Source organism: Diadema antillarum, unplaced genomic scaffold (genome assembly GCF_040938485.1).
Source record: "Diadema antillarum isolate AM-2024a unplaced genomic scaffold, OU_Dant_1.0 seq00000531_RagTag, whole genome shotgun sequence".
NCBI classification, from domain to species: Eukaryota; Metazoa; Echinodermata; class Echinoidea; order Diadematoida; family Diadematidae; genus Diadema; species Diadema antillarum.
The window spans coordinates 24,222-50,237 of record NW_027271482.1 but is presented as its reverse complement, the minus strand read 5'-3'; the positions used below and the strand labels follow the sequence as shown (position 1 = coordinate 50,237).

General features: G+C 38.6%; 1 protein-coding gene across 1 annotated transcript in view; it reads right to left on the bottom strand.

The window, feature by feature from the left end:
• LOC139734522 (putative acid phosphatase 5) overlaps window positions 1-26,016 on the bottom strand; it is a 118,791-nt gene that overhangs the window by 79,401 nt on the left and 13,374 nt on the right. The window contains exon 2 of the mRNA XM_071645297.1: window positions 7,632-7,755. Within this exon, the coding sequence (XP_071501398.1) occupies window positions 7,632-7,710 (79 nt within the window). The 5' untranslated portion in view covers window positions 7,711-7,755. The remainder of the gene's footprint in view (window positions 1-7,631; window positions 7,756-26,016) is intronic.

Below are 26,016 nucleotides of genomic sequence, written 5' to 3'. Positions count from 1 at the left end.
GCTTTCCCATATATCAGGATCACTCGAGAGTGGAAATGTTCATTTTCATTAATTTTAGAGTGACCTCAGGGCTGCGGCCTGGGATCACTCCAAGAGTGACGAGTGATCCCTAAGGTCACTCTAAAATGAGTGAAAATGAACATTTTCACTCAAAATTCACTCCAATTTCACTCTAAATTCACTGTTGTCTGTTATTCACTCCTTCAAAAAGGAAAACTTCCGTTCGATTTTTGTTTTTGTTTTTTGGAGTAGAATATCACTGGCTTTAAAAATGTCTCCATAAAATCCTAAGACAGTTTAAAATAGCACTACAATGTTCAAAATATATAAAACCATATAAATAGATAGCACAACAGACAAAATTGTATCAAAATCGAAATAATACATCTAATTTGGCGCGATACACTTATGTCAACTTTGATGGCTGTCATCTTGATTTTTTTTTGAGTGGTTGATCTAAATTCTGCCTTAAACTATCTATAACAAGATTGGGGATTGCTAGTAACCGATCAGTGGGAATCAGTGGGGATGCTGAGGGATGATTGTTCCAACCCTTGTGGGATTCATTGAAGAGTACATTATATATCTACTGTTGTGTGAAAATTATTTGCTTCGGAACGGTCTCATACTCAAGTAATGTGCAGATTAATGCCCCATCACTGACCAGGCACACTAACCTGGAAACATTAAACTGCACATTACTTGAATATGAGACCATTCTGAAGCAAATAATTTTCACACAACAGTAGATATATAATGTACTCTTCAATGAATCCCACAAGGATTGGAACAATCATCCTCCAGCATTCCCACTGATTCCCACTGATCAGTTACTAGCCATCCCCTTTAAACTATCTATAACAAGATTGGTGCCAAGTTGCAAGCTACTGCCTATATTTGAAAAATGATTTTTGCTTCATCTCATCTGCTTCAGAACAATCTACTTTGAAATAATAGCGATCACCGTCACCTGAGCTACATGTACCAATTGGTATGTAAAGTTAGTTTGCAGGCACAAACCCTTGTTTGTCAAAGAAAAGTCTGCGTTTGCCAAGACTACTACACGCACCACTGGCACTGCTACAAGCGCCAGGGCAGTGGTGCGTGTAGTAGTCTTGGCATGCGCAGACTCCCTTTACGACCAACAAGGTCTTGTCACAACTAAAGTGGCCATTTTTACATAGTGAGTTTTCAAGTTTGAGACATTATAACTCCTTAACCGAAAATGGTACTGACCCTTAATTTTCTCCAATATTAATTATATGTCAAGCAAAATTCTTGAAACGTTTCGAGATAATCCTTCAGTCTTTCACTGATTTATGCTGAATCAAGCATTTTTATGATTTTCCTTTTTTCAGAAAAAATATCAAAAAATGAGTGTTTTTTCCTTAAAATCTCAATCCAGTTATCACAATAACCCACAAAAATGTTATCAACTTGTAGAAAATTTAATTCTCTTTCATATGACATCACATTTGTTGAAATCTGATGTTTCTATCAAATTCTATCTTTCAAATAACAAATTCAGTAAATATGGCGGCCATCTTGGACGCCATCTTGGATTTGGAGGCTTTCGCAACAAATTTGTTGAGGTAGACCAGTAGAATGTTGTTTGTTACAATAAAAACTTGAAAATAAGCATGGTCTACTTAGTTTGTAGAGAGAGTGGAACTCGACCTCTGTTTTTAGCTTTTGGCCCCCCGGTTATTTGTGACCGTGCACCTCAAAACGAACATAAAGTCGCACACACTGATTTTGCGTGAGGACTGAAAATAAGTGAAATAGGTCAACCTAGCCGAACTTGACTTTTTCATATTTTCTGAAAGAGTGGGTCTTCTTTTACATTATGCAAAATCTGGTATCATAAAATCGGCAGGAAAGTGTGTTTTTTAACAGTTTATCTCAAACATTTTTGGTAGAATAGTGTGATTTGGTGTGTCTTTAGAATCCCTTTTTCATTTCTGAAAAACCTTGTCCACACTCTTCACTTTCAACTCTAATAACTTTTGAAAGGATAGTGCTACTGCTTTGAAAGTTGGCATTAATTAGGGACAGAATATGTTAATGAGGCATGCTTAATTTCAATTTAATCTAATAATCCCTTCATTGTTGTTACTCTGGTGGTTTACTTCCTGTTTTTTGTCCCTTTCATCGCACAGCCAGCACGGTTTGGTACAGATTAAGCGCTTGAATAGACACTGTACTTCAGAGCCTCTTTTCTCAGTTCACACTTTTCCTGAGTTTGTGCTTTTTTTCTAATATTTAGATAGGTTAGGAGAGTCCATTTGATTTGAGTTATACATCATTTAAAGCTTAAAGTCTGCTCTTTCAGAATATGGTCTTAATTAAAAATTCATGTCTGGCGACTTTTTGTTTGATTTGAGGTGCAGGGTCACATTTTGTTGCTATTGTTTGAAGAGCAGATGTATGTTACAATTTTAATTTGTAGAAAAGCTGATAAACAGAAGTAAATGACATGAAGTCATTATGAAGTCAGACACCTCAGCCACATGCTTTACAGAGGTCAGATGTCACATGGTGCAGATTTGCCCCGAAGCATGCACAAAATGTTTGTGAGAATGTCTTAAAAAGTATGTTAGTAGTATACAAATATGTTGTAAAATGATTGGAAAAACTTTGCTGATTTGCCGCAACATCCATGAGACAGTCTCCATAGTGTTGAGATCTGTTTCAGGTTTCACAAAGATACTGTGAATATTGTGCATGCCTTGCATAGGTCATGTGCATATGATGAGGATTTCAAGACATTCGTGGAAGCACGAGCAATTTATGACCAAGAATGTGGAAAACTTACTGAAAAAATACCAGTACTTTCAAAAATTCTTGTCTCACCAAAAACACCAAACATGAACAGTTGACAATGCTTCCAAACTCCTGCGCTGGTTTGGGGATCTGTTGCAGACTGAAATACAAATGTTGGACTTGCCATTTTTCGACAGTAGCATCCTTTGCAAATCGTTTGCATGCTGCGTGAAAACAGCCCTTGACAGGCTGTGTAGCTCCAATGACGAAATGCTCTTCAGTCATATATGGTGTAAGACAAAATTCATTTTAGGAGGGCTTGCTTTTGCTACAGTGCTACACCAGAATTCTGGAATAGTCTCCAGGTCTCAATCAGGCATCCATAATCGATAAACATCATCAAAAATCTTCTGAGAACTCACCTATTCTAGAAAAGTTTTTCATGGCCATGTTTGTTTGCAGGGCAAGCAGGCTTTCCAGAAGCCTCCCATTAGTTATGATTGATTGATTGATTACTTTATTGTCCACTCTGGAAATTCTTTGTTCATTGGATATCACAACAAAATCAACATAATGATTCAATCTATGCCATTACTGGTTCTTGATACTCCAAGAATCTGTATTGCCCACTGCATTGTCAGATTTTTATGCCTCCGCCACGAAGTGGTGCCGGAGGCATTATGTTTTCGGGTTGTCCGTCCGTCCGTACGTCTGTCCGCATTCGTTTACGCGATAACTTGAGCAATAGTGACTGGAATTTTATCAAACTTGGTCCAAGTATAAAGTATGATAGGGCAATTACTTGATGAGATTTTGGGTGAAATCAGCTAAAGGCTAAGGTCAAAGGTCAAGGTCAAATCATGAAATTGAATCTGTTTATGCGATAATTCAAGACTGGATCAAGCAAATTTTACCAAACTTTGTCCGAGGATGATGTATGATGGGACAATTACTTGATTAGTTTTTGAGTGAAATCAGACAGAGGTCAAAGGTCAAAGATCAAGGTCAAATCCTAAAATTTATCTGTGTACGTGATAGCTCAAAACTGGATGAAGCAACTTTCACCAAACCTGGTCCAAGGATGAAGTATGATGGGGCAATTAGTTGAGTAGTTTTTAGTGAAATTGGCAAGAGGTCAAAGGTCAAATGCTAAAAATGTTGCTATTACCCCCATATCTATGCAATGCCAAAAGGTATCTTCTTGAAACTTAGTGTACATGTAGACATGTACTACTGCGTAATGATTCTCCAGAGAGAGTTTCATGTCATAAGGTAAAAGGTCCAAAGGTCAAAGGTCGGGTGAAAATGTTACAATTTCACTTTTCTCGCAAATGGTTCAATGTATCTTCATGGAACTTGGTACATATGCATGCATTGACTGGCATGGATTAGCTAGGGAATTTATGGGTCATGGGTCAATAGTCAGGGTCAAAGGTCAAGGTCAACTCCTTCAAAATTACACTTTTTCTTCATACCTTGAAAATTATTCAATGCATAAAGTTATATAAGGGTTGGTTAAAAGTCAAGTAAAATCCTCAATTGCCCAAATACTTGAACATGTACAGTGTACCTGTGCTCTTAGACAATTAAAGCAAACCTAGTTCAAGGAAAGTGAACATTCAAGACATTTCTGAGAAACCTGTCATTTCAATGTTTTGCCAGTTAAATGTGAAACTGTCATCACACATTGTAAAGACATTTTACTATACACCTATTGGGCGAATCATGCATTATGGTGGAGGCATACCAGTCGCCATTGCAACATTTTTAGTTCATATATTTGTGTAATCATCAGCTTCTTTCTCCCTTAATATTTTGACTATACATCATTATGTGCATATGAGTACATTCCTATCTTTGACCCCGTTTACAGTGAGTAAAAGGGCCAGGCTTGGCCGCGGCCAAGCCCGGCCTTCATTTCACTGTAAACGCGCAAAAGGCCAAATGCCGTACCAAAATCGGCCGCACATTTGGCCAAGCTCTGGAGGTAGTCTTAGTTGCGGCTAGGCCGCGGCCGAGCCCGGCCTTTTCTCACTGTAAATGCAACCTGGGCCAAATGTGGTACCAAATTTAGTCTGACTTCCAGACCCTCTGCCCGTACTATTTCGCTATTCAGGATATTAACGCCACCAACGTCGAAAACTAGTATAATTTAAGGTGGTTTTGTCCTGCAGAGGCCTTTGCTTTCGGCAAAGGCGGCGACTTCGTGTGGCAGCGACTTTGTCGCCGCAGAGTCCAGTTGGCAAATGGTCTGGAAACCAGAGTATACCACATTGCGACCGGCGCCCTCCCAATGATAGTGTTTGTTTACAAGTAGAGCACCACTACGACAAAATATTGAAAGGTTGGAATTAAAAGCCTGGGCCGGGCGCGACACTATAAACGGACAGAATTGTGGGGACGAGTACCGCAAATTGAGACCGAGCTTGGCCCGGCCCTGCACTGCAAACGGGGTCTTAGAAACTGTGTGACATCAATTTCTAATGATTGTTTTCATAAATTGAGACACAATTAATCACATGAAAGTTTCTCGTGTGTGTCAATTTTTTTTGGTGTGTGTGTGAATTTGTCATCAGCTTCCTTTCTACCATAATATTTTAACTTCCCTGTTATGTGCAAATGTGATCTGTAAAATCAGAAATATTCACGGCATAAATTTGTTAAAAATCGGAACCAACAGCCTTTTGCACTGCAATGAGATTTTTTTTTTTTCAGAGTTACCACTGGCTTTACTAATGCATACAGTGTAGACACAAACTTTTGTAGGCATTTTAATTTTGCGACTCTTGGCTCCTCACAAAATTCGCAAAAATTGATGTGTGCAAAAAATTCTGGTTTCACAGTACATTTCTATAGAAACTGCACAATATATGTTCACAACTTGTATCACTCACATGAACAGTGTATCCTACACAGCTCTACATCCAGTTTTTCATGCGTGTCAATTTTCTAGTGAGTCACTTAAAACATGAATTGTTCAATCTGCAAGCCATTTACATGATTTTGAGGCCAAAATGTGCTGATACTGCAGCAATGCACTGTCTACTGCTGTTGAAAAATATGTCTTCCACAACTTTATATTATGCTCAATATGTGTGGCAAAATTGGAACTACATGAATACTGGAGTAGGTTGTTCTCCAGCATTTGCAAAAGATCAACTGCCTGCCCACTCAACCACATGCTGATTCCTACTTGCCATCTTCAACCTTCATTTGGCAGGGATATGAATAGGCCTACATCTTGAAGTATTATGCACATGATTCTAACAAAAATTTGCGACACATCATTGGCAGGATTTAATAAAAATGAAGAAAAAAAAAATCACATCGCAATAATCGCATCATTGCATAAAGCCAAATGTAAAGCAACTTCAGTTTCTTTGTTTACTTCTTGTTCCTTTCCTTTTTTCCTACTGCTCTATGTCTTGATGACATATTTACTCTATGAGATGGCAAGGGTTGGAAAAGCAAATGACAGAAGCAACTATAATTCATAAGAATGTCATACCTACAAATAAGTTCGGTAAACAAAAGCACAATTGTAATGCGCTACACACAGACATCCACATAGGTATAAATGAAAGTATTAATTTGTTACTGGGGAGGGGGGGGGGGGGGGGGGAGAGGGAGGTGGGTATGTAATCTGCACCTGGATGACTATCAAAGAAACAATCTACACAAGCACTGCAACAATCCTTGCACAGCAACAATTGTAGATCAAAGTGTTATGAGCAGTAACAGCTGCAGCAGTATCAATAGTAACAATAATTTCTTTGAAGGACAATTTCTGTATTGGGGAGACCAATCATTAGGCCCATTTACATTTGCTTGGAAAAATCGCGACATTTGGGTGTACGTTGCTATGCAACTACACCCAAACGCCCTCGAAACATCGCCAGAAAAATCGCCAGCCAGAGTGCGATTTTTTGAAACATCGCGAAGTTTGAGGCGAAGTTAGCGAGTGTAAACCCAAGCTGCAGAAATATCGCGATTTTTCATCACGTGACTTTCGGTATCGGATTGCACCGGGAGTTTACGCGCGCTCCCGATCCCTCTTTGGATCGTGTAGCTGTGTACAGGTCTAAACGGCCAATCCTCGATCGGCTCGTGGTCTCTCACCTCCCTCTCCCAGATGAAACTAGTACGTGAAAACTACAACTAGTAGCAAACCTGAAGTTCTCCAACCACGTATCATGACCCCAAGACGACTTAACAAAATGATGTTCTCCCAGAAATGCGTTGATTCAGATTGTGGGAGTGCCCGTACTGCTCTCGATATACGCTGTTTGTGGAATACTAGTACAGGAGTACGTAACGAGTGTGAGTTGTTGCTGTCGCCTGATAAAATACCGGTCCTAACTTCCAAGTCCTACTTCTCACTTTCGTCATATCGGCGAAATTTCATGATCCTCCTGAATGCTGCTGTAGATGAAGTTTTACACACCTACTACGTATGTGATCTAATATAGCAAGCTCCATAGTTTTACCGTAAGTATGACAGTCTCGAGAAGCACAAATTTATGTGTGCATTGTACTGATAAAAAGCCCTGGCTCAACGTTCCAACCAGCTGTGATCAAAATAATACTGCACTGCTGCAGTGAAAACGAACAGAATAGTGCGCGCTTCCACTCAGCAACTGTGTTGAAAAGAGGTAAATTACGCATGCGCACTACCGACCAAAAAATCGCGATGTTTCGTGAAGGTCAAACTTCGCATGCTTCTGCGCAAGTGTAAACGGTGGAACCAAAATATCGCGATTTTAAAAATCGCGATGTTAGTAAGTGTAAATGCGGCTATTGATGTACTACGCAAGTCAAAAGTACACCCTTCAGTATAACTTTACCTATAAATCACAACCAATACATACCTCCCTTGAGTCTTGCCAATTCAGGCTTTGCAAAGAGCATTGTCATGCCAATGTTGGTCAGATTCTCCAGTTGCACCATGACGTCATCTGTCACCCAGTCAGGCAAGGTCAGATTGTGTGCTTGCTGTAATATGAGTAAAAGGGCAAACCCAAATAAATAATACATACGTTTGCTCCTTCGCTCACACTCTTAAAGAAGATTTTCATTCAAATAATTGCAATATCATACAAACAAGACATCATGAAATAGGAAGTAGATAAACAGGCAACCCAGTTGTAAGAGTTGCAATTGGGCTGCAATTTAATTTCCTTGTTGTACAGTAAACCTTGCCTAAGTCGATCTATGTGGACTGGAGCAATAGCTTTGACTCAAGAAAAAATTGAACTTATGAGGGATTAAAATCAATAGAATATAAAGAGAAAAGGACTTGAAAAGACCTTTGACTAAGGCAATTATTCCACTTATGAAGTCAACTTAAGCAAGCTTGACTGTACTTTAACAAAATCCAAAATCTTCTTAAACTAGAAATGTCGCTACGGCGACTGGTGTATGCCGCAGCCATAATGCATGGTTCTCCTAATAGGTCTATAGTACAATGTCTTGACAATGTGTGATGACAGTTTCACACAATTGGCAAAATATCAAAATGACAGGTTTGCCACAAATGTGCTGAATGTTCACTTTCCTAGAACTAGGTTCAATTGGATGAATGATTAAAACATCAGAGTGCAGGTATTTGGGGGAACTGATGATTTTTAATTGACTTTTGACCCTTTTATAAGTTTATGCATTGAGTAATTTTCAAGGTATTGAGAAATATTAGGAAAGTAGTGATATTTTGAGGAGTTGACTTTAACCTTTGACCCCCTGACCCTTTGAACCATGACCCTCAACTTCCCTAGATAATGACTGCCCATTGGAACAAGCATATATGGTCAGTTTCACGGTAAAGGGTGTAACTTTCAATTTTTAGCCTTTTGGCCCACCCTGAACACATAGATTTACAGATCTCAAAGATTTTTTCCCATGTGAGTCACCTTATGAGTAGCCACCTTGGGTAGCATAATCAGGTCCAGGTATTGATGCGTTTTGTTTTGACAGTCACATATGTACCCTAAAAATGACTATTTTGTTGCATTGAAATTTATATAACGTTTTTGAAATGTTAATAATTTTCTACAGCAACTGCAGAGATATAATTTTTTATGTTAAAAGCATAGTTGCATGGTCAATCGAAACGACCAAATTAGTTTGGTTTGTATCTGGCTCTTTGTTTTAGAATACTATGACTTCAAATTTGAGGTTTCGGAGGCTTCATTTTCTGTTAACAATTGTTTACAAACTTTGATGGACAGTAATGATCAGTGGATGTGTTTTGGTTACTTTCTTTTATGCTGAAAATAGTGATGTACAGCTAAACTTTAGACTTACATCAAAGTTTACTTGATTCTAGGGCTATTTGAAATTTTGTGATAATTTTATTCCATCAAGTGGAATTTCCGTTAGCAGTTTTGAAGCCTCCGAAACAAAGTGTTTAGTAAAATAATATGAATATAGATAAGAGAAGCGACCTAATCTATATGTCAAAATGTAGGATATGGGGCCCTAACCTAATAGACCAAAAATAGTTAAGATCCGCCAAACTCTCTGAAAATAGGAGACAATACAAATTTTCCGTTAACACGTGAAGCCTCCGAGACGCATTGAAGCCTCCGAAACAGCAAAAATATCTAATTTGACATTTCTGATAAATTCTTTAAGTGTCTGCCCCAAATTATGCCATGAAATCATCAACAGACATGGACAGACAACAAAAATAACAAAAACATTATGATACTGCAATAATTTTTGGAGCTAATACACTTTATAGAGAAAAAGTGGTTTCGGAGGCTTCAAAAGGATGTTAACACTGCATTTTTGTGATTTTCTCTGGACAAAATGAAATTAGATTTATTGTTCACCCACCCAATGATCGCTTATGACATATCTAAAGATATTTAATCACATTCAGTTTTCTGGCGGCTTTGTTTACTCACCAATATAGATTTACTATACGATTTACCTATTTTTCTTAAACAGTGCAGACGTGTCACACATAACTCACCTTTTCATTCAGCAATAAAATATTGGCAGATGAGGATGTTGCCCCACAAATATGTTTAAACAGTGTATATCAACCAAAAAAGACACAATTTACCCATCACTTTCTACATAACATACATGATTTTCATAAAAACATACGGCATACCAAATTAATTTTCCAGATGTTTCGGAGGCTTCATTTTATGTTAACAGCACGTAAATGGAATGTTTTGATTACAATTTTGTAATTCTAAGTCTATCTAATAACTGTTTGGACTGAATGAGACTTAATGATTCCCCAAGCAAGGTGTAGATAGTTGTTTAAATGTATGAAAAGCATTTATTTTGTAGGTTTCCTTTTGAAACAATGGAACAGGCTAGATATTGTGAGTAATGAAAGTGACTTCCAGCTTGCGTGCATGCCCACATCATGCAACTGTAGTGCAACAGAGCAAGTAGTTGTGGATACATCAATGTTCTTATTAAAGTTGGATAACTCATTTTTACTCTTGAGAGAAGTTGAAGTGTTGTGACCATATTTGTATCACTCTTTTGACTGGTTAGACTTTGTTAATGAAGACCAAACAATTACTTGATTATTTAGTGTTAAATACACTTTTTTTTTAAAGAACTGGACACTATTCCTGTCCTGAAGATTCCAGGACTTTAATAGATGGTTATTCAAGAGGGAAGCATACACTTAACTAAGAAATATATTACTTTTGAATTTAAGGTTGTATCCTTTATGCATGATCAAGAGCAAATGGTGGAATATACTTTTTGGATTTTTACACTTTCGACTCACTATCATCTGAGTGTAATACATTGTAGTTTCGAAACACAATCTTTTACATGTCCATTTATAACCCATTGACAAATCCATTCCATTGTTACTCACATGGCATTTGTTTTTGCCATACTAAAATCTTGACTTTTCAGCTTTCCATTTCTTAACAAGTTTTTTGGCTTTCATTTCCAATACTTATTTGGAGGAAAGTAATTAATAAATTTGTGATTGGATTTGAAAATAGCTAACATCTTGCAGATTATCATTTCTGTGGTGTGACTTGGATCACAGGGTACTGTTTTGGAATTTTGACATTTGATTACTTCATTTAGACAGGTTTTCATGTCAATCTGTATGTCAGATTTTATGCATGCTAGGTGCAACACAATCTTGATGCTATACCCTATTTAACATACTTTATTATGCTGGCAGTGACCACTTGACTATTTTTGATTAAACAAAATGTTACTTGTGTTACAAAACATCTCTTCGCAAACATGTGTGAGACTCTATGACATGTTTGTGGGTTTAGTTCTCAGTGCAGTAAATGGACAGTAATGGTTGGGATAGGATTGTTCATAAATGACATATAGACCTCTACTTATAAATAGCCTGTTGCCATGGGGTACATGTAGTTTACATGGGTGGGTGACTGGAGAAGTTATGTTCATGAAGAACAATATTGAAATGATTGAAATCTTTATAATCTGTTTATCCTGGCTTTTTCTGGAAAAAGTTACAAGCCCCTAACTATTTTGAAATTCAAAAGGTTAAAACTGTAGTCTGTGGGTTTATATACTACTTAAAACAAACTTGTGGGTTTCTAACAAACTTAGATATTTAAACACATTTGCTGCTTTTTAATTTTTTGCTAAAAAGGTTGTCATTTTTAGAAACAGTAAAATTTCTGTTAGCAATTTCTCAATGCGTACCTTCAAAAACAGGCCTCCTAGCTGTCACAGGAGTCACACAAACTGGAATTTTATAAAATAACTATAAAAAAAGAAGCCTTTGAAGAATTAAAAAAATGAAAAATAAAACGATATGAAACAGGGGTGACTTGTATACCACAGAAAGAGAAAGTAAAATTCTAACTATCATATACTGTATTATAGGGAACTATACATTTGGTGAACATTTTTTTTTAATTCAAATTCATACACAGTCATGGGTAGGGTATGTACATTTATCTTTTCAACAGGCAATTCAAAAAGATGAATGGGATCTTGACCATTTCAATTTCTATTGAGCTCCATGATAATATCACCAATACATTGATTATTCCAACTCCATTTTGATGATGACAGTTTGATGATGACCCTTACATGGAATGGCTGATCAGTGTTTAAGATTGCTGTTCAATGACCATGATCACTGCATTTGATAGCTATAGTAGGGGATATCAGGCATGGTCCATATGCAAAAAGTAAGCCTTTTTTTCCCTTTCTATATTTTACAATGCTATGTTGTAATCTAACCGTCATGCCATCACATACACTATGTAGTCTATTTTCTATCCCTTTCTCATCAACAGTTGAAATTGATTTCACATGTATATAAAACAATTATGATGGGTGGTTTATGTCAATATACATCCCACAAACTGCACTTATAAAGCAAGCAAACATAATCTTTGCATTAAGTCTATAGCTACAGTTCTAACTCATTGAAAGTAATTCTTACTGCATTATGATGAAAAGTTTGACAAATGCATAAGGCTGTACATGTGTGTAGCCTAATCATGTTCTGTATTGCCAAAGTCATGGATATGCAAATACAGTGTATGTATACAACTGAGCATAAAGATTTAAATATTTTCTTTATCTCTTAACATATATGTTGGAAAGTCTTTTTTTCTGCATACAAATGAATACTATTGTACGTGTTACAACATTGTTAGTTATTTGGAAACAATCAGCTGCATTAATGTACTTCATATCACCTTAAAATGGACCATTTTTGCATGTTAACAGTCATGATGAAGCCTCCGAAACATGCGTTGCTGCTAACTTTAAGGCACAAAAAAAAGATGTTCCTAATCAGTGTACTTTTATTGCTACTGTTGCAGTTTCCTTTTGAATCATATTGCCTCATGTAATGTCATTAATTCGAACTGAGCATTGCTCAAAGTGTACACAGTTTGTTATTCACTTTTGTGGAGGCCAATTTCCTTATAATAATGCAGTGTCACGTAAGTACAATTTCTATGAAGGGTGAACATTATGCACTGCCATAAAATGTACATCTGTATACTGTTATTCACATTTTATTGATGCCCTGTTGTTATTCTAGCATGTAGTGATAGTTGCTTACTGTAGTTTTATTATTTTAAGTGAATACAGCCCTAGAACTTTGTGTTAGCAGTTTTGAAGCCTTCGAAACACACTAGTTTGTTAACTGAAGCCTCCGAAACTCACAAGTCTGAAAATTTCAACTTTGTCAAAAATAATCCAATTTCTTTGGGATTTGGGTTGATAAATGTTTGTTACCAAGAGATAATTTAGGGCTATGTTTAGAGTGGCTCTTGCTTCTAGAACATTCTTTTAACTTAAAAATAGTTTGTCAGGTACCATTTTTACCTTGGAATTTGAAGCTCACATCCAAATAATTGCAAGAGCGAATATCTGTTGGGGGAAAAGTGTTTTGATATTTCAAATATATGTTCACAGCAAGTGAAAAGTTGCATTACATCCACCATTTATCTTCATTTGGTTGCTGTGGGTGACCAAAACATTCTTGTTGTTTTTACCTAAATTTATCTAAAATTCCATAATAGTCACTTCATTTTTCATATTTAGCCTAAAAATTAAGCTCTGGAATGACAAAATATTGAAAATATAGACATTCCTATATAAAATAAAGGCAAAGATAGAAATAGAAACACAACTTTAATTTTTGACCCTTGCCACATCAAAGTTACACCCTTTACTGTGAAACTGACCATATACTAAGTTCCATGAAGATACCTTGAACCATTTGCGAGATATGGAGAAAAACATGAATTTTCAACCTTTTTTTTCACAAAATAACCTGTGACTTTTGACCTTTGACCCCGTGACCCTAAAATCCAAACAAAGTATCATCCCCCCAGGATATACCCTCATATCAAGTTTGATGTAAAACCACCACACGGTTCTTGAGATATCAACAAAAACAAAACGGGACGGACGTACGTACAGACGGACGGACGTACGTACGTACGTACGGACGGCCCGAAAACATAATGCCTCCGGCCACTTCGTTGGCGGAGGCATAAAAAGAATGAAACCAAACAAAACATGAAACTCTTCACTTGAAGATGAGCTAAGTGATACGCTGGGGGGGGGGGGGATCATCAGATATCAGTCACATGTGATCGACAATTAAAACGAAAAAATGAAATGACAATGAAAAAGGATTAAATTATCTGCCATGCAACCAAATGGTAATTCTGTGTGTCTGCATGTGCGAGTAAGTTGATTTTACAGGCTATCTAACTGAATATTTACTAAGAGGTCTTTAAAATGAAGAAACTGAAACATGGCTATAAAGTCTTTTAAGGGTCACGTTGACTTTAATCGATTGGTGTTTTCAAATATAAACTCTGACCCTTATTTGCATAACCAAAATGGCTATGTCTTGTCTTGTCGTCATTATATATGTGACCCGCTACAACAAAAAGGTCCTAAAGTCGCGCACAGGTCGAAGCCGTGAAAATCGAGTTTGAAGTCAGAGCATTAAAATTGGTCAAAACTTACGATTTTCTGATTTTGATATATTATTGGAGTCTAACATGTCTTCTATCATCTGTCAAAATTTTGAAGCAAAAATGACCAAAGGAAAGATAAAAAATAGCGTTTTTCTGAGCCATGTTTTTTGGCGTTTCAACGAAGCAGAAACTGGTTCGAAAATTTGGATTGAGCGCCACAGATAGGCTCCGCCCCTAAGAACGACCAGAGTGATCTCATTGGTCAGTTTGCTGCTCGCTGCTAACCGAAGCGTGAAGCTCGCACACTGCCCAGTCGACTGGTGCGTGCGGGCGGGGGTGCGCTACGCTCAGCCGCTTCTCACATCCTGGCCACTGATTGGTTGGTGAGGAGACCGCCGACGCTGATGTGCTTGAATGAACTCTTCGGTGGTTGCTAGGGCTTACCTTCTATTGTCCAGAGGTGAAAACTGACTTGCGTGTCCCTTGATCGCGATTGCGTCGAATGGAAGACTTTTAGGGCGCTTTTCTCGAAACAGTGATTTTCCAGACGTCTCGACATGCTTTCTTTTAAACATCGATATCTCCGCAGCCCGATTATTTTATAAAATGTGTTATATATCAATTTAAAGCAGAAAGATTAGGGGATTATATCATGCAATTTTCAAATAATCGACCACGGCCCGACTTTAGGATCATTTTGTCGTAGCGGGTCACATATGATATGATCAAAATTTTGCAGCAGTCGAAGCAATGCAGTCTGCAACACAGAACAAAGGGAATGTGTGTGTGCGTGTGGGTGCATTTACATGACAACATGATTTCTACATCAACGAAAGTGAAATTACCTCCATTGAAACAAAAAAGTAAAAGAAAAGAGGTACTTTGTACTTTGGTTCTTCATCCTGTGGGGTTCTAACCTGCACGTGTGCAAAACTTACGCCCCTGGTGCCAGAGAGAGAGCGCACCTTTAACTATTGAGCTGTGTCTCAACACTCAAAGTGTGTGGAATGTAAGCTTGTACGTGAAAGATAAATCAGGAATCATTTTGTCAGGATTCCATTCTCATTTTCAGTTTTAAGCTACAAAATTGTCAACCTGATGAGGATAGTTGAAACGAGAATTATCACTGAAGGTGATTAATACCCCCGCCCCTAGTGTTGCTTTATAGTATGTGATGTCATGAGGGCAATGACGTTAATACCAAGTTTGTGCATTTGTCGCATTGGAAACAGAATAATTTTAGTTTACTGTACAATTACAGAGTTAACACTGAGTATAAAACTTACAGCAAATGGAAACATGCTTTCCCCCAGCATCACTACACTTAAAGACCATAGTACACTCCAAATTTGACCTTCATAGCTTGGTTTATTTGATACAAAAATGAGTGGTTACCATGGCAACACATTTTTCTTAAACTAACACATTGGTGTCTTGCAAAACTACACTTCTAGATCATGATACAATGTACATACTAAATTTGACTTTAATTGCTTGAATGATGGAAAAGTTATTCGATCTGCAAGGTTTTGGTAAAATTGTGGTTACCATGGCCAACGGCTTGTGTGACAAACACAAAAATTATGTGTTCCACATCTATACCTCAGGGCCATAATGCCTACCAAATTTGGTTTCAATTGCTTTAAAACTGTGGAAGAAGTTCACTCTACAGGATTTAAAAAAAACATGCAGTTACCATGGCAACGCATTGTCCGATACAAATACAAAGGACATTTTGCAAAACTACACTGAAAGAGCATCGTGCACACCAAATTTCACCTTCATAGATTAAATGATTCAATTTGATACAAAAATGAGTGGTTACCATGGCAACACATTTTTCTTATATTAACACAATGGTGTCTAGCATAACTACACCTCCCGATCAGCATACATACTAAATTTGACCTTAACTGCTTGAATGATGTGGAAGTTATTCCATCCACAAGGTTTTGGTAAAATTATGGTTACCATTGCAAGGCTTTGTCCGACAAACACTAAAATTATGTGTTCCACATCTATGCCTCAAGGCCATAATGCCTACCAAATTTGATTTCAACTGCTTCAAAACTGTGGAAGTTGTTCACTCTCCACAAAATTTCGAAGAAAACATGCGGTTACCATGGTAACGCTTTGTCAAGTACAAACACAAAGAGTGTCTTGCATAACTACGTTGTAACACCTATAGATCATCATAGATACCAATTTTGAAATTGATTGCTTAAATACTGTGGAAGTTATTCAATCCACAAGGTTTTAATAAAATTATGGTTACCATGGCAACGCATTGTCCGACAAACACAAAAAACATGTCTTGCACATCTATACCTCGATATCATCATTTACTGTACAAGTGGTTTCTTTTGCGGTGGTTTTATTTTCGCGCTTTTCGCACTTTGAGATTGAACCGCGAATTTAACATCACGCGAAAATGTTTTGAACTCACCTCTTGTTACAACGCTATTGCGCACATGCACACATGAAGATTCCGCATTCGCGCATTGAGTGTATTGATAGTCACACACACACAGCGATACCGCGCAATGTAGGTACAAGCATGTTATAAAGTACTCGAGAGACGGATTTCAGGTAAGCCTGCTTTTGATTTTAATTTCTACTTAATAAATAAATACCTAGAGGAGCACTCTGAGAGCGCGGACCTCCGCCAAGCATGCATATCATTTTCCACCACTGATCTTGTTCTTCCGTAGAGATATCAGTGATTTCCACCCATACGTACTGCATTGTGTGCTGAAAGTTGCCAGATTTCCCAATATAGAAGCCTTTGTTACATCATAAACCCTCATCTGCAAGGCGCGCCTCATCCCAGCATAAACTAGAGCACGCACTTTAGTCGCGCGCAGGCGAACCTCAAATACGCGCAGCCTGAACTCCAAGTTCATTGCTACCTGCTAAAATATAAAAAATCCTTCATAAATTCCCCCAAAATTCCCGGATCACTACCGAAAGTTAATCATTTGGTACTTGTGTCATTCTCAACCTTTCCTGCAAGTTTCATCCCAATCCGTCAACTACTTTTTGAGTTATTTTGCGCACGGACAAACTAACAAACCAACGGTAACGAAAATATAACCTCCTCCCTTGGCGGAGGTAATAATTGGATTATAGTTTCGGTTTTCATATCATGTGCAAAATAAAACAGTTTTGCTGACTGTGAATTCACAGATTTTGCCGACCGCGAATTTAAACACACACGAAAAAGTCGGCACCGATGGAAACCGTGAAATTATCTGTACGCGAAAGAAACCACTTTTACAGTACCCTATTAAAAGTTTCATTTAAATTGCTTTCAAAACTGTAGGAGGAGTTCGCGATGCAAGATTTTGCAACAGACCGCCTGAACGACCGCCCGACCAATATCACAGTGATTCAATATACCCCCCTTCACACTATGTGTGGTGGAGGTATAAAAAATGAAATGCTTGATTACTGCAGCTTACTGTACGAGTTGAAATTTTCGAATACAGATATTTCGTGAATTGCTACTTGGAGGACATTTTCGCGTGTTGTTAATTTCGTGGTTGCGAGGGTCTAACCGAACTTACTTGAACTCTCATGAAAAAACTATAGTTGTCTAAACTAAAAGTGCCTTACAAGTGTAAGTACTAGTACTTTCTCAATTTGAAAGTAAAACAAATATCACTAGAAATGTCGCTAAGGCGACTGGTATGCCTCCGCCATATTGCATGATTCTCCTAATACTGTAGGTCTACAGTACATATGGACAATGTGTGATAACATTTTCACTAAATTGGCAAAATATTATTAATGATTTAGTACGCGCTGGTAACTATGGTCATAGCGCACAAACTATGGTGTCGATGCATTGTCCAACGGGTTTAATCATTGCCTGATATACGTAATAATGGATATGATTAAGTGCGCACTGGTCACTATGGTCCAGGCGAGTATAGTTTGTTTTGTTTTGTTTTTGTTTTGGTATCACGCTCTAAAAATGCGTTAATTCAATCCAGATGCATTTCTGGGATGTATTTAATCATTGCCTGATGATTGCCCCTCATGGAGGTGGCATGAAAACTCCGAGTAGCAATAAAATACGGATGAACCTGCTACCAACCGAGTGAACTTGTTCCAATACTTCTGTCTAAAGCTCTTCCTTTGAGGATATCGAGCACTCTTCATAGAAGGATAGAATCACCAAGTGTGTATATAAAAAAATCTGAATCTAGAGGAATCAACTCTTGCATCCTTGAGGGTTTCGAGATATTCAAAATGGCCACCTTATTTGTGCAACAGTCTCTTCTGGTCATTTTTGTTTTAAGACAACAGACTTGTTGTGTTGTGTATTTTAAATCTTAAGCATGCTTTGTTCACAAAAGTTGCCATTAACAACCACACAGCTGGCTTGGAGGCTTGGCCTACCGAGCAACAACTAAGTGAATAACTGCCTAAGGGTTGACGTCCACTAGTAGAGTGCGGACACGCCTAGGAAGGGTTACGGAAGCAAATTCTGTCATTTTGGCATCCTGTCCACATCGAACTTGGAAAAAATGTACAAATTGGCTTGCCCTGGGACTTTACTAGGAATCTATGTGGATTGGCTGCAGACATTCCTAGGAGTGTCCAAGGAATCACTCAGGAAGAGCGCGAAATACCCCAGAATATGCTAATAGTAGCCGGACAGCGTGGACACATCTAGGATTACACCAGGAGTGGTGAAATCATGAACGAGGATAATCAGGATGAATTGCCAAAAATATAAGTTAGATATGTGGACAGTATAAGGCAATGGGCAAGGTTATAAACTGGGAGCTGACTTTCGATTATTCTCATTTGACTTCTAGCCATCATGAAGGCACACCAGCTGAAATTTACTTTGCCTTATTGCTTAAAATACAATCTGTGAGAGATGCTCAGATAGCACTGGTCATGGTCCCCTTTGAATGGGTTAGGATGGTCCAATTCTAGCAAGTTAAATAATTTTTTTCAAGCTTAGAACTTGGTACGTTGACATAAGTATAAAAAAAATGACCTAGTTCCACTTTTGTGGGTTTTGAGCTGGGCAGTCACATTTGAAATGAAGAAAATGATGTATTATACAACACTTTTAAATGATGTTGAATTGTGATTGGCCAAGAACATGTCACATGACATTCAATAGAAAATACCTACCAAACTCATTGAGAGTGACAGCCGTGCAATAGGCCCTTGGCATGGGCCTATTCCACGGCTCGCAGGTACTAATGCACGGCTTCAAGGGTGGTTACTAACGCACGGCCGCTCGACTTCACTAGCAAAGCTCCAGCAAACTACGTTCATTCACAGGCCAGGTGCGGCGGAGTACTACAATGTTACGTGTAGTCATGTACGCGCAGCTACTTTACCTAGCTAGTTGCATGTATTGCGGCCTTACGTTACGGCTGTTTTTACTTTTGACTCTGATCTGCTACGTGGACCACAGTGATCTCAAAATCAAAACTTCATTTCAAGTTGAGAAACTGTAATTTGGTTATTTTTCTGTGTTTTGATACAAAATCATTGTCGGAAATACACATAAGACCTAGGCCTACTAGATCTACTGACATCTCAGATCGGCCTAACAGTTAGGCCTACCTCAATCTAACGTTAGTGTAGAATGGGTATAGACCCTGCAGAGTTTGCGATTCCTGTGACTGTGTTATCAAATCATGACGAGTGTTTGAATACAGTAGTACACTGGGTGGTTTAGAATTCTCGGCCTAGGCCTAATTGTTATTTTTTTATTATTTATTATTTTTTTTTTTTTGGGGGGGGGGGGCCTTCCCGAGTTGCACGTACTGGACAAGGTGTTGTATAAAACGAATAATTTATGATTTTGTTCATGCATTGGGGCACGCTTTATTAGAATCGCTCTTTTTTGGATATCTCAGCCATTTCAAAACCAATTTTCATCAAATAAACGTTGAATTCCTCATAGAATTACACGCTCTTTCATATTTCATAAGAAGTTTCTCATTATCTCACCAAAAATGTTAGAAACCTGAAATTAGGTCTCAACCAAAACTGTGCGATCCCTTTAATCATAGGCAGAATGTGCTAATAGAATGTACTTAATTTCAGCTTAATCTTAGTAATCCCTTCATTGTTGTTGGTCCGATGGTTTACGTCCTGTGTTTTGTCCCTTTCATGGCACAGTTAGCACAGCTTGCTAAAGATTAAGCGCTTGAATAGACCGTGTACTTCAGAGCATCTTTTCTCAGTTCACACTTTTCCAGAGTGTGTGCTTTTTTTCCAGTATTTAGGTAGGTTAGGGGAGTCCATTTTTTGAATTGAGTTATACATCATTTTAAAGCTTAGAGTCTGCTCTTTCAGTATCTGCCCTTAACTGAAAATCCATGCCTGGCAACTTTTTGTTGGTTTTGTGGTGCAGGGTCACATGTGGACTGTCTACTTTCAGGGGATATGACATTAATTGCCCTCACTAGAATTGTATAGCCCTTGTCTTCAACTCAGGCAATACAATTCCAGTTCAGGCACTAAATGTCTTATCCCCCTCAAGGCCAGTCCATATTATAGTAATGTTGGGGGGGGGGGGGAATTGGACCCCCTAGGGGCCCTCAAGGGGAGCATGGTGCCCTGTTGAACAAATTGAGATTTTAACCCCCTGGCATGCTACCTGCCAAGTTTGGTGAATATTCATCAAGGGGTTTTTAAGAAGAATATCAACATGTACAATTTAAGTCCCCATTTGGACCCATCTCACCCCACTCCCCTGGGTACCTAGAAGGGAGGAAGGCACACCCCTGATTCCACCATGAACAAGTTTGAAACAACAGGCATGAATATACTGACTCATTGTATTAACTAATAGCTCAATCACTTCTGGTTTTAGAGAAAATATTTAAAGATTCCTTACTGGGGGATGGGTTGAGCTCCCCCTGGGGGCCCTCCAGGTGGGCATGGTGACCATTTGAAGGAATTGAAATTCTATCCCCCTAGGGGTGCTACCTGCCAAGTTTGGTGAAAATTCATCATGGGGTTTTCAAGGAGATAAAAATGTACAATTAACCCTAAAAAGAGTGGGCTATTTTATGTATTTTATCGTTTTTAAAATTTCTTATGTATTTCATTGTTTTCGACTTTTTGTTTTTTGTCGAGCCCATCGGAGGTGTGGGGAGACTAAGGGATCGCCTGCGGCGTCGGTCCGTCCGTCGTCTGTCCGTAACGCTACAAAAACTTGAATAACTCTCTACTGAGGATTTTTGGATTAGGTACTCTCTAATTTCAATCAAACTTGGAGGGAAGAGTGATTATACAAAGTTACACATTTTACCAAACATGAAGGGCACCTCAAGGTCAAAGGTCACAGGCAGAGGTCAATGAACTTTAGGGCCCAATGTTAAGTTTTTAGGGCGCATTTCGTTTATGGCTCGTAACTTTTGATGTATTTGTCTGTCTGTGTCCAAACGTAGATGGTAGATGTCCCTTGGGAAGTTGAAGGTTACCACAAGGTCAAAGGTCACAGACAGGGGTCAATGAACTTTTAGGGCCCAATGTTAAGTTTTTTATGGCGCGTTTTGATTATGGCTAACTTTTGATCCCTAAGTCCGTTTGTGACCAAACTTGGATGGTAGATATCCCTTGGGGAATTAAAGGTCATCACAAGGTCAAAAGTCACAGAAAGGGGTCAACAAATTTTTAGGGCCCATTGTTAAGTTTTTATGGCGCGTTTTGATTATGGCTCATAACTTTTGATCCCTTTGTCCATTTGTGACCAAACTTGGATGGTAAATGTCCCTTGGGGAGTTGAAGGTCACAAGGTCAAATGTCATAGGTGGGTCAATGAACTTCTGGAAGTTAGAAAAATATTAATTTCTTGTACGCGAATGGGCGAGACACAATTTGGCACTTGCCTTGTTTTTTTGGATGGAAATCATCGGCGACACTATTTCGATCATAAACAACATGAAATTAATTGATTTTGATCGGTAAAAGTAAAAACAATGATACATTTATGAATGTTGGTCAGAAACAGAATTTGCATGAGATTTGTACATGAAATCACATTTTTGAGCAATTTCGGGTGTGACATGCACTTACAAAATATTGTGTAACTTCAGAACCACGTACCCGGGCGTCTCGAATTTGGTCTCAAAAGTTGCGCAAGACTTCAAAGAAAAATGTCATATAGCGTTGCGATAGGAGATTTTTACGTTCCAGATTTATCGTGAAAAATGTTGAGGGGGGCCCAAGAAGTCCCCCCCCCCACTCTTTTTAGGGTTAAGCCCCCATTGGGACCCCTCCCCATCAGGTGAGCTCAGGTGAGCTAAAAATCCCTCAAATGAAATTGATTTCTGAAAAGAACGAAATTAAAAATGTTTACTTGGAGTGGAGGGGGCTGTTGACAAATTATCCACTGCCTCCTGCTGTGCCTTCATCATTGGGCGCCGGGAAATGCTGACATTTACCTGTTCCTCATCAGAGAGAGGTTCGGCTATGGGGCTAGGATGGGGATCTCACCCCTTCCCCTTCTTTGTGTTTTTATGTTTCATAGGCATAATGCTGTATTAAGTTTTCAACTTTAAAATCCTTTTGCTTGTAGGAATCTGTTGACTCTTTTGTGTCTTGTGTTGGCAGGTACCCGTTTATACCCCTGGGTTGAGAGGGACATAGCGGGTAAAAACATCTTTCCAAGGACGTAAGCACTGGGCAGGATTCGAACCCGCATCCTCCGAACGGGAATCAGGAGTCTTATCCGCTATGCCACAGCGCCCCCACTTGATTCAAACATAATGCACCACATGTTTCTGCTTGGTGACTTGAATGAATCGAGTGGTGAGTTATACCCCTTTCCCGCTGCCACTCTCGGTGAAACGCCGTTGGATATCTCGGTGAATTCACCGGGGAACGTCGGGTGAAATTTTCAGTGCCGTCTTTTCACACCTACGACAATGCTCTCGGTGAATTTTGTTACGCAACTTTCCCCTAGACGTGTTTTCTGCTCGCACCGCGGCCGATCCTAGCAGAAGTGTGTAATAATGGTGCGATATTTCGCGCGCTAATTTGAACGTACTGTATATAGTGCGTAGTGGTTGTTTATTTATTTATTTATTTATTTATTTATTTATTTATTCATGGTTTAAAAAACAACTACCATGGCAGCCTAACAAGGCCGAATTGAGGTAGTTTATACAGTAATACAACATAACAAAACAATATCACATACAAATTGCTTATAAAAAATTAACTTACATTACGGAACAGATGCAATCATGTGATAACATCGTAACATTGCTTATTCATTTCATAACTCAATTTCCAAAGCACGGATATAACATTAAAAAACCGTCAGATATTAAAACATTCATGTAATACAAATAAGAACGGATACAATTACACTTTTGAACACACTCGACATTTTTACACCTCACATAGAGCGTACACCTCCCTTTGGCAAAAACTTTGGCACATGCATCACATATTTTCATACACCCACACAAGCATATACATCTATATACTCCGCAATGCATATCGTAACCCAAATATATTGCGTTTGGGTATTATGTAATCGAGTCGTAAACGAATACCGGCGTTATGGACACACTTGCTTCTACACCCAAGCTGACAATGCATGTTTGCACCTTCCCTTTTTTAGCTCATCTAGAGTGTGTTTATAATCACATGATGTGGACTAGTGCACATGGTATGCATTCACAGGGTTATACCTTTAAAAATGAACAAACACATTCAAATGAGCGACCATAAACCTGGCCAGTATAATGAGAGGAAGAAAAGATAGCAAACTTGAAGAGAGAGAGAAGAAAAAAAAAGTGACATTGACATCTTACATTACTGAAGAGGTATAGTGATATGATAACGTTGTAGCATTGCTTATTCGTTTCACAACTCTGTTTCCAAAACACAGATATAACAATGAAAACCTTTAAACATTAAAACATTCATAAATGCAGATAAAAACGGATACAATTACACACTTAAACACACTCGACATTTTTACCCCTCACATACAGCGTACACCTCCCTTTGGCAAAAACTTTGGCACATACATCACATATTTTCATACACCCACTCAAGCATACACATTATTACTCCGCATTACAAAGCGTAACCCAGATAATTGCGAAAGGGTATTATGTAATCCATACGTAAATGACTACCGGCGTTATGGACACACTTGCATCTACACCCAAACAGACAATATGTGTTTGCTCCTTCCTTTTCCACTCGTTGGTTCGTACTCGTAATTCTCTACCTCTATCGATCGTAATTCACATATTCGGAGGGCCTTCATTTTTTTTTCATTTTTTTTGTGCTCAAAGTGTTGAAATTCGCGACATTAGCCGTTCATTACCTTGTGAAATAAAAGAAAGAAAGAATGGAATTTGCTATCACTGTGCACCCAGCGCTTGACAAGCACAAGGTACAGTACGATAATACGCCAGAGGCGGACCGTACCAGACTGGAAGAGGAAGAAGAAGAAGACACGGCAACTCGATCGAGTACACTCTAATCAGCTCGGTTTATTTGTGCAATTAAACAATACAACACGATGCAATACCACAATGCCGTCGCAGCTGTGAACGTCACACGAACGACATACTACTGTAGTCGTGTGTATGTTTACATGGGTATACACCAACTACATGTGGACTAACTTGGGCGCTTGCTTGCAAAAAACACAATTTGCATATTTCACCCGGTGTTTCACCGAGACGACCTTTCACGCTGGGCGTTCCTCGGTGAACCACCGGTGGTTTCCTGTTGAACTATCGGTGTTTACCCAGGACGCTTCTAGGGTAAGAATAGCCCAAAATTTTATCGGTGTTTCACCTAGGCTTCCCCTAGGTTTCAACCGAGTTACCTTTCATATTGCGGGGTTACCCGGGTGCCCCCGGGTGCCCCCGGGTGCCCCCGGGGGAGATTTCCTTCAGCGGGAAAGGGGTATAAGTCTCATTCCTCAGCCACATTTCTTCATCTTAATGCTATGCAAGGAGGAACTAGAAATGTTGCTATGGCGACTGGTATGCCTCTGCTATAATGCATGGTTCTCCTGATAGGTCTATAGTACAATGTCTTGACAATGTGTGATGACAGTTTCACAAAACTGGCAAAATATTAAAATGACAGATCCATCACAAATGTGTTGAATGTTTACTTTCCTTGAACGAGGTTTGATTGGATGAATTTTCTATATTTTATTGTCTAAAAGTGCAGGTATTTGGAGATTTGAGAATTTTTACTTGATTTTTGAAGAAGTGAAATTTAGCACTTTCACATAACCTTTGACCTTATGGCAAGAAACTTCATACAACAATCTCTACTGGGCAATACACTAAGTTTAAAGAAAAATCCTGCAGGCAATATATGTAGATAAGAGGGAAATAGTGAAATTATGAGGAGTTGACCTTAACCTTTGACCCCCTGACCTTTGACCCGTGACCCCAACATTCCCTAGATAATGACCGTCAGTCACTGCATGCATATGTACCAACTTCCATGAAGATGCCTCTAACCATTTTTAAGATATGGAGAAAAAAGTGACATTTTTACATTTCTTCCTGACCTTTCACCTTTGACCTCATGACCTGAAACTCTCTCTGGAGAATCTCCATTTTGTAGTCCATGTATACACTAAGTTTTAAGAAAAGGCATTGCATAGATATGGGGGGAAATAGTACAATTTTGTGCATTTGACCTTGACCTTTGACCTTGAGCATGCCCTTATAAAAATCTTAGGTTGCGGCGAGCTTGCAGCAAGCTTGCAGCAAGCTTGCAGTAAGCTTGCGGCAACCTTAATTAGCTTGTATTAAAGAGTGCAAGCTTGCGCATGCTTATTGCCATCTTA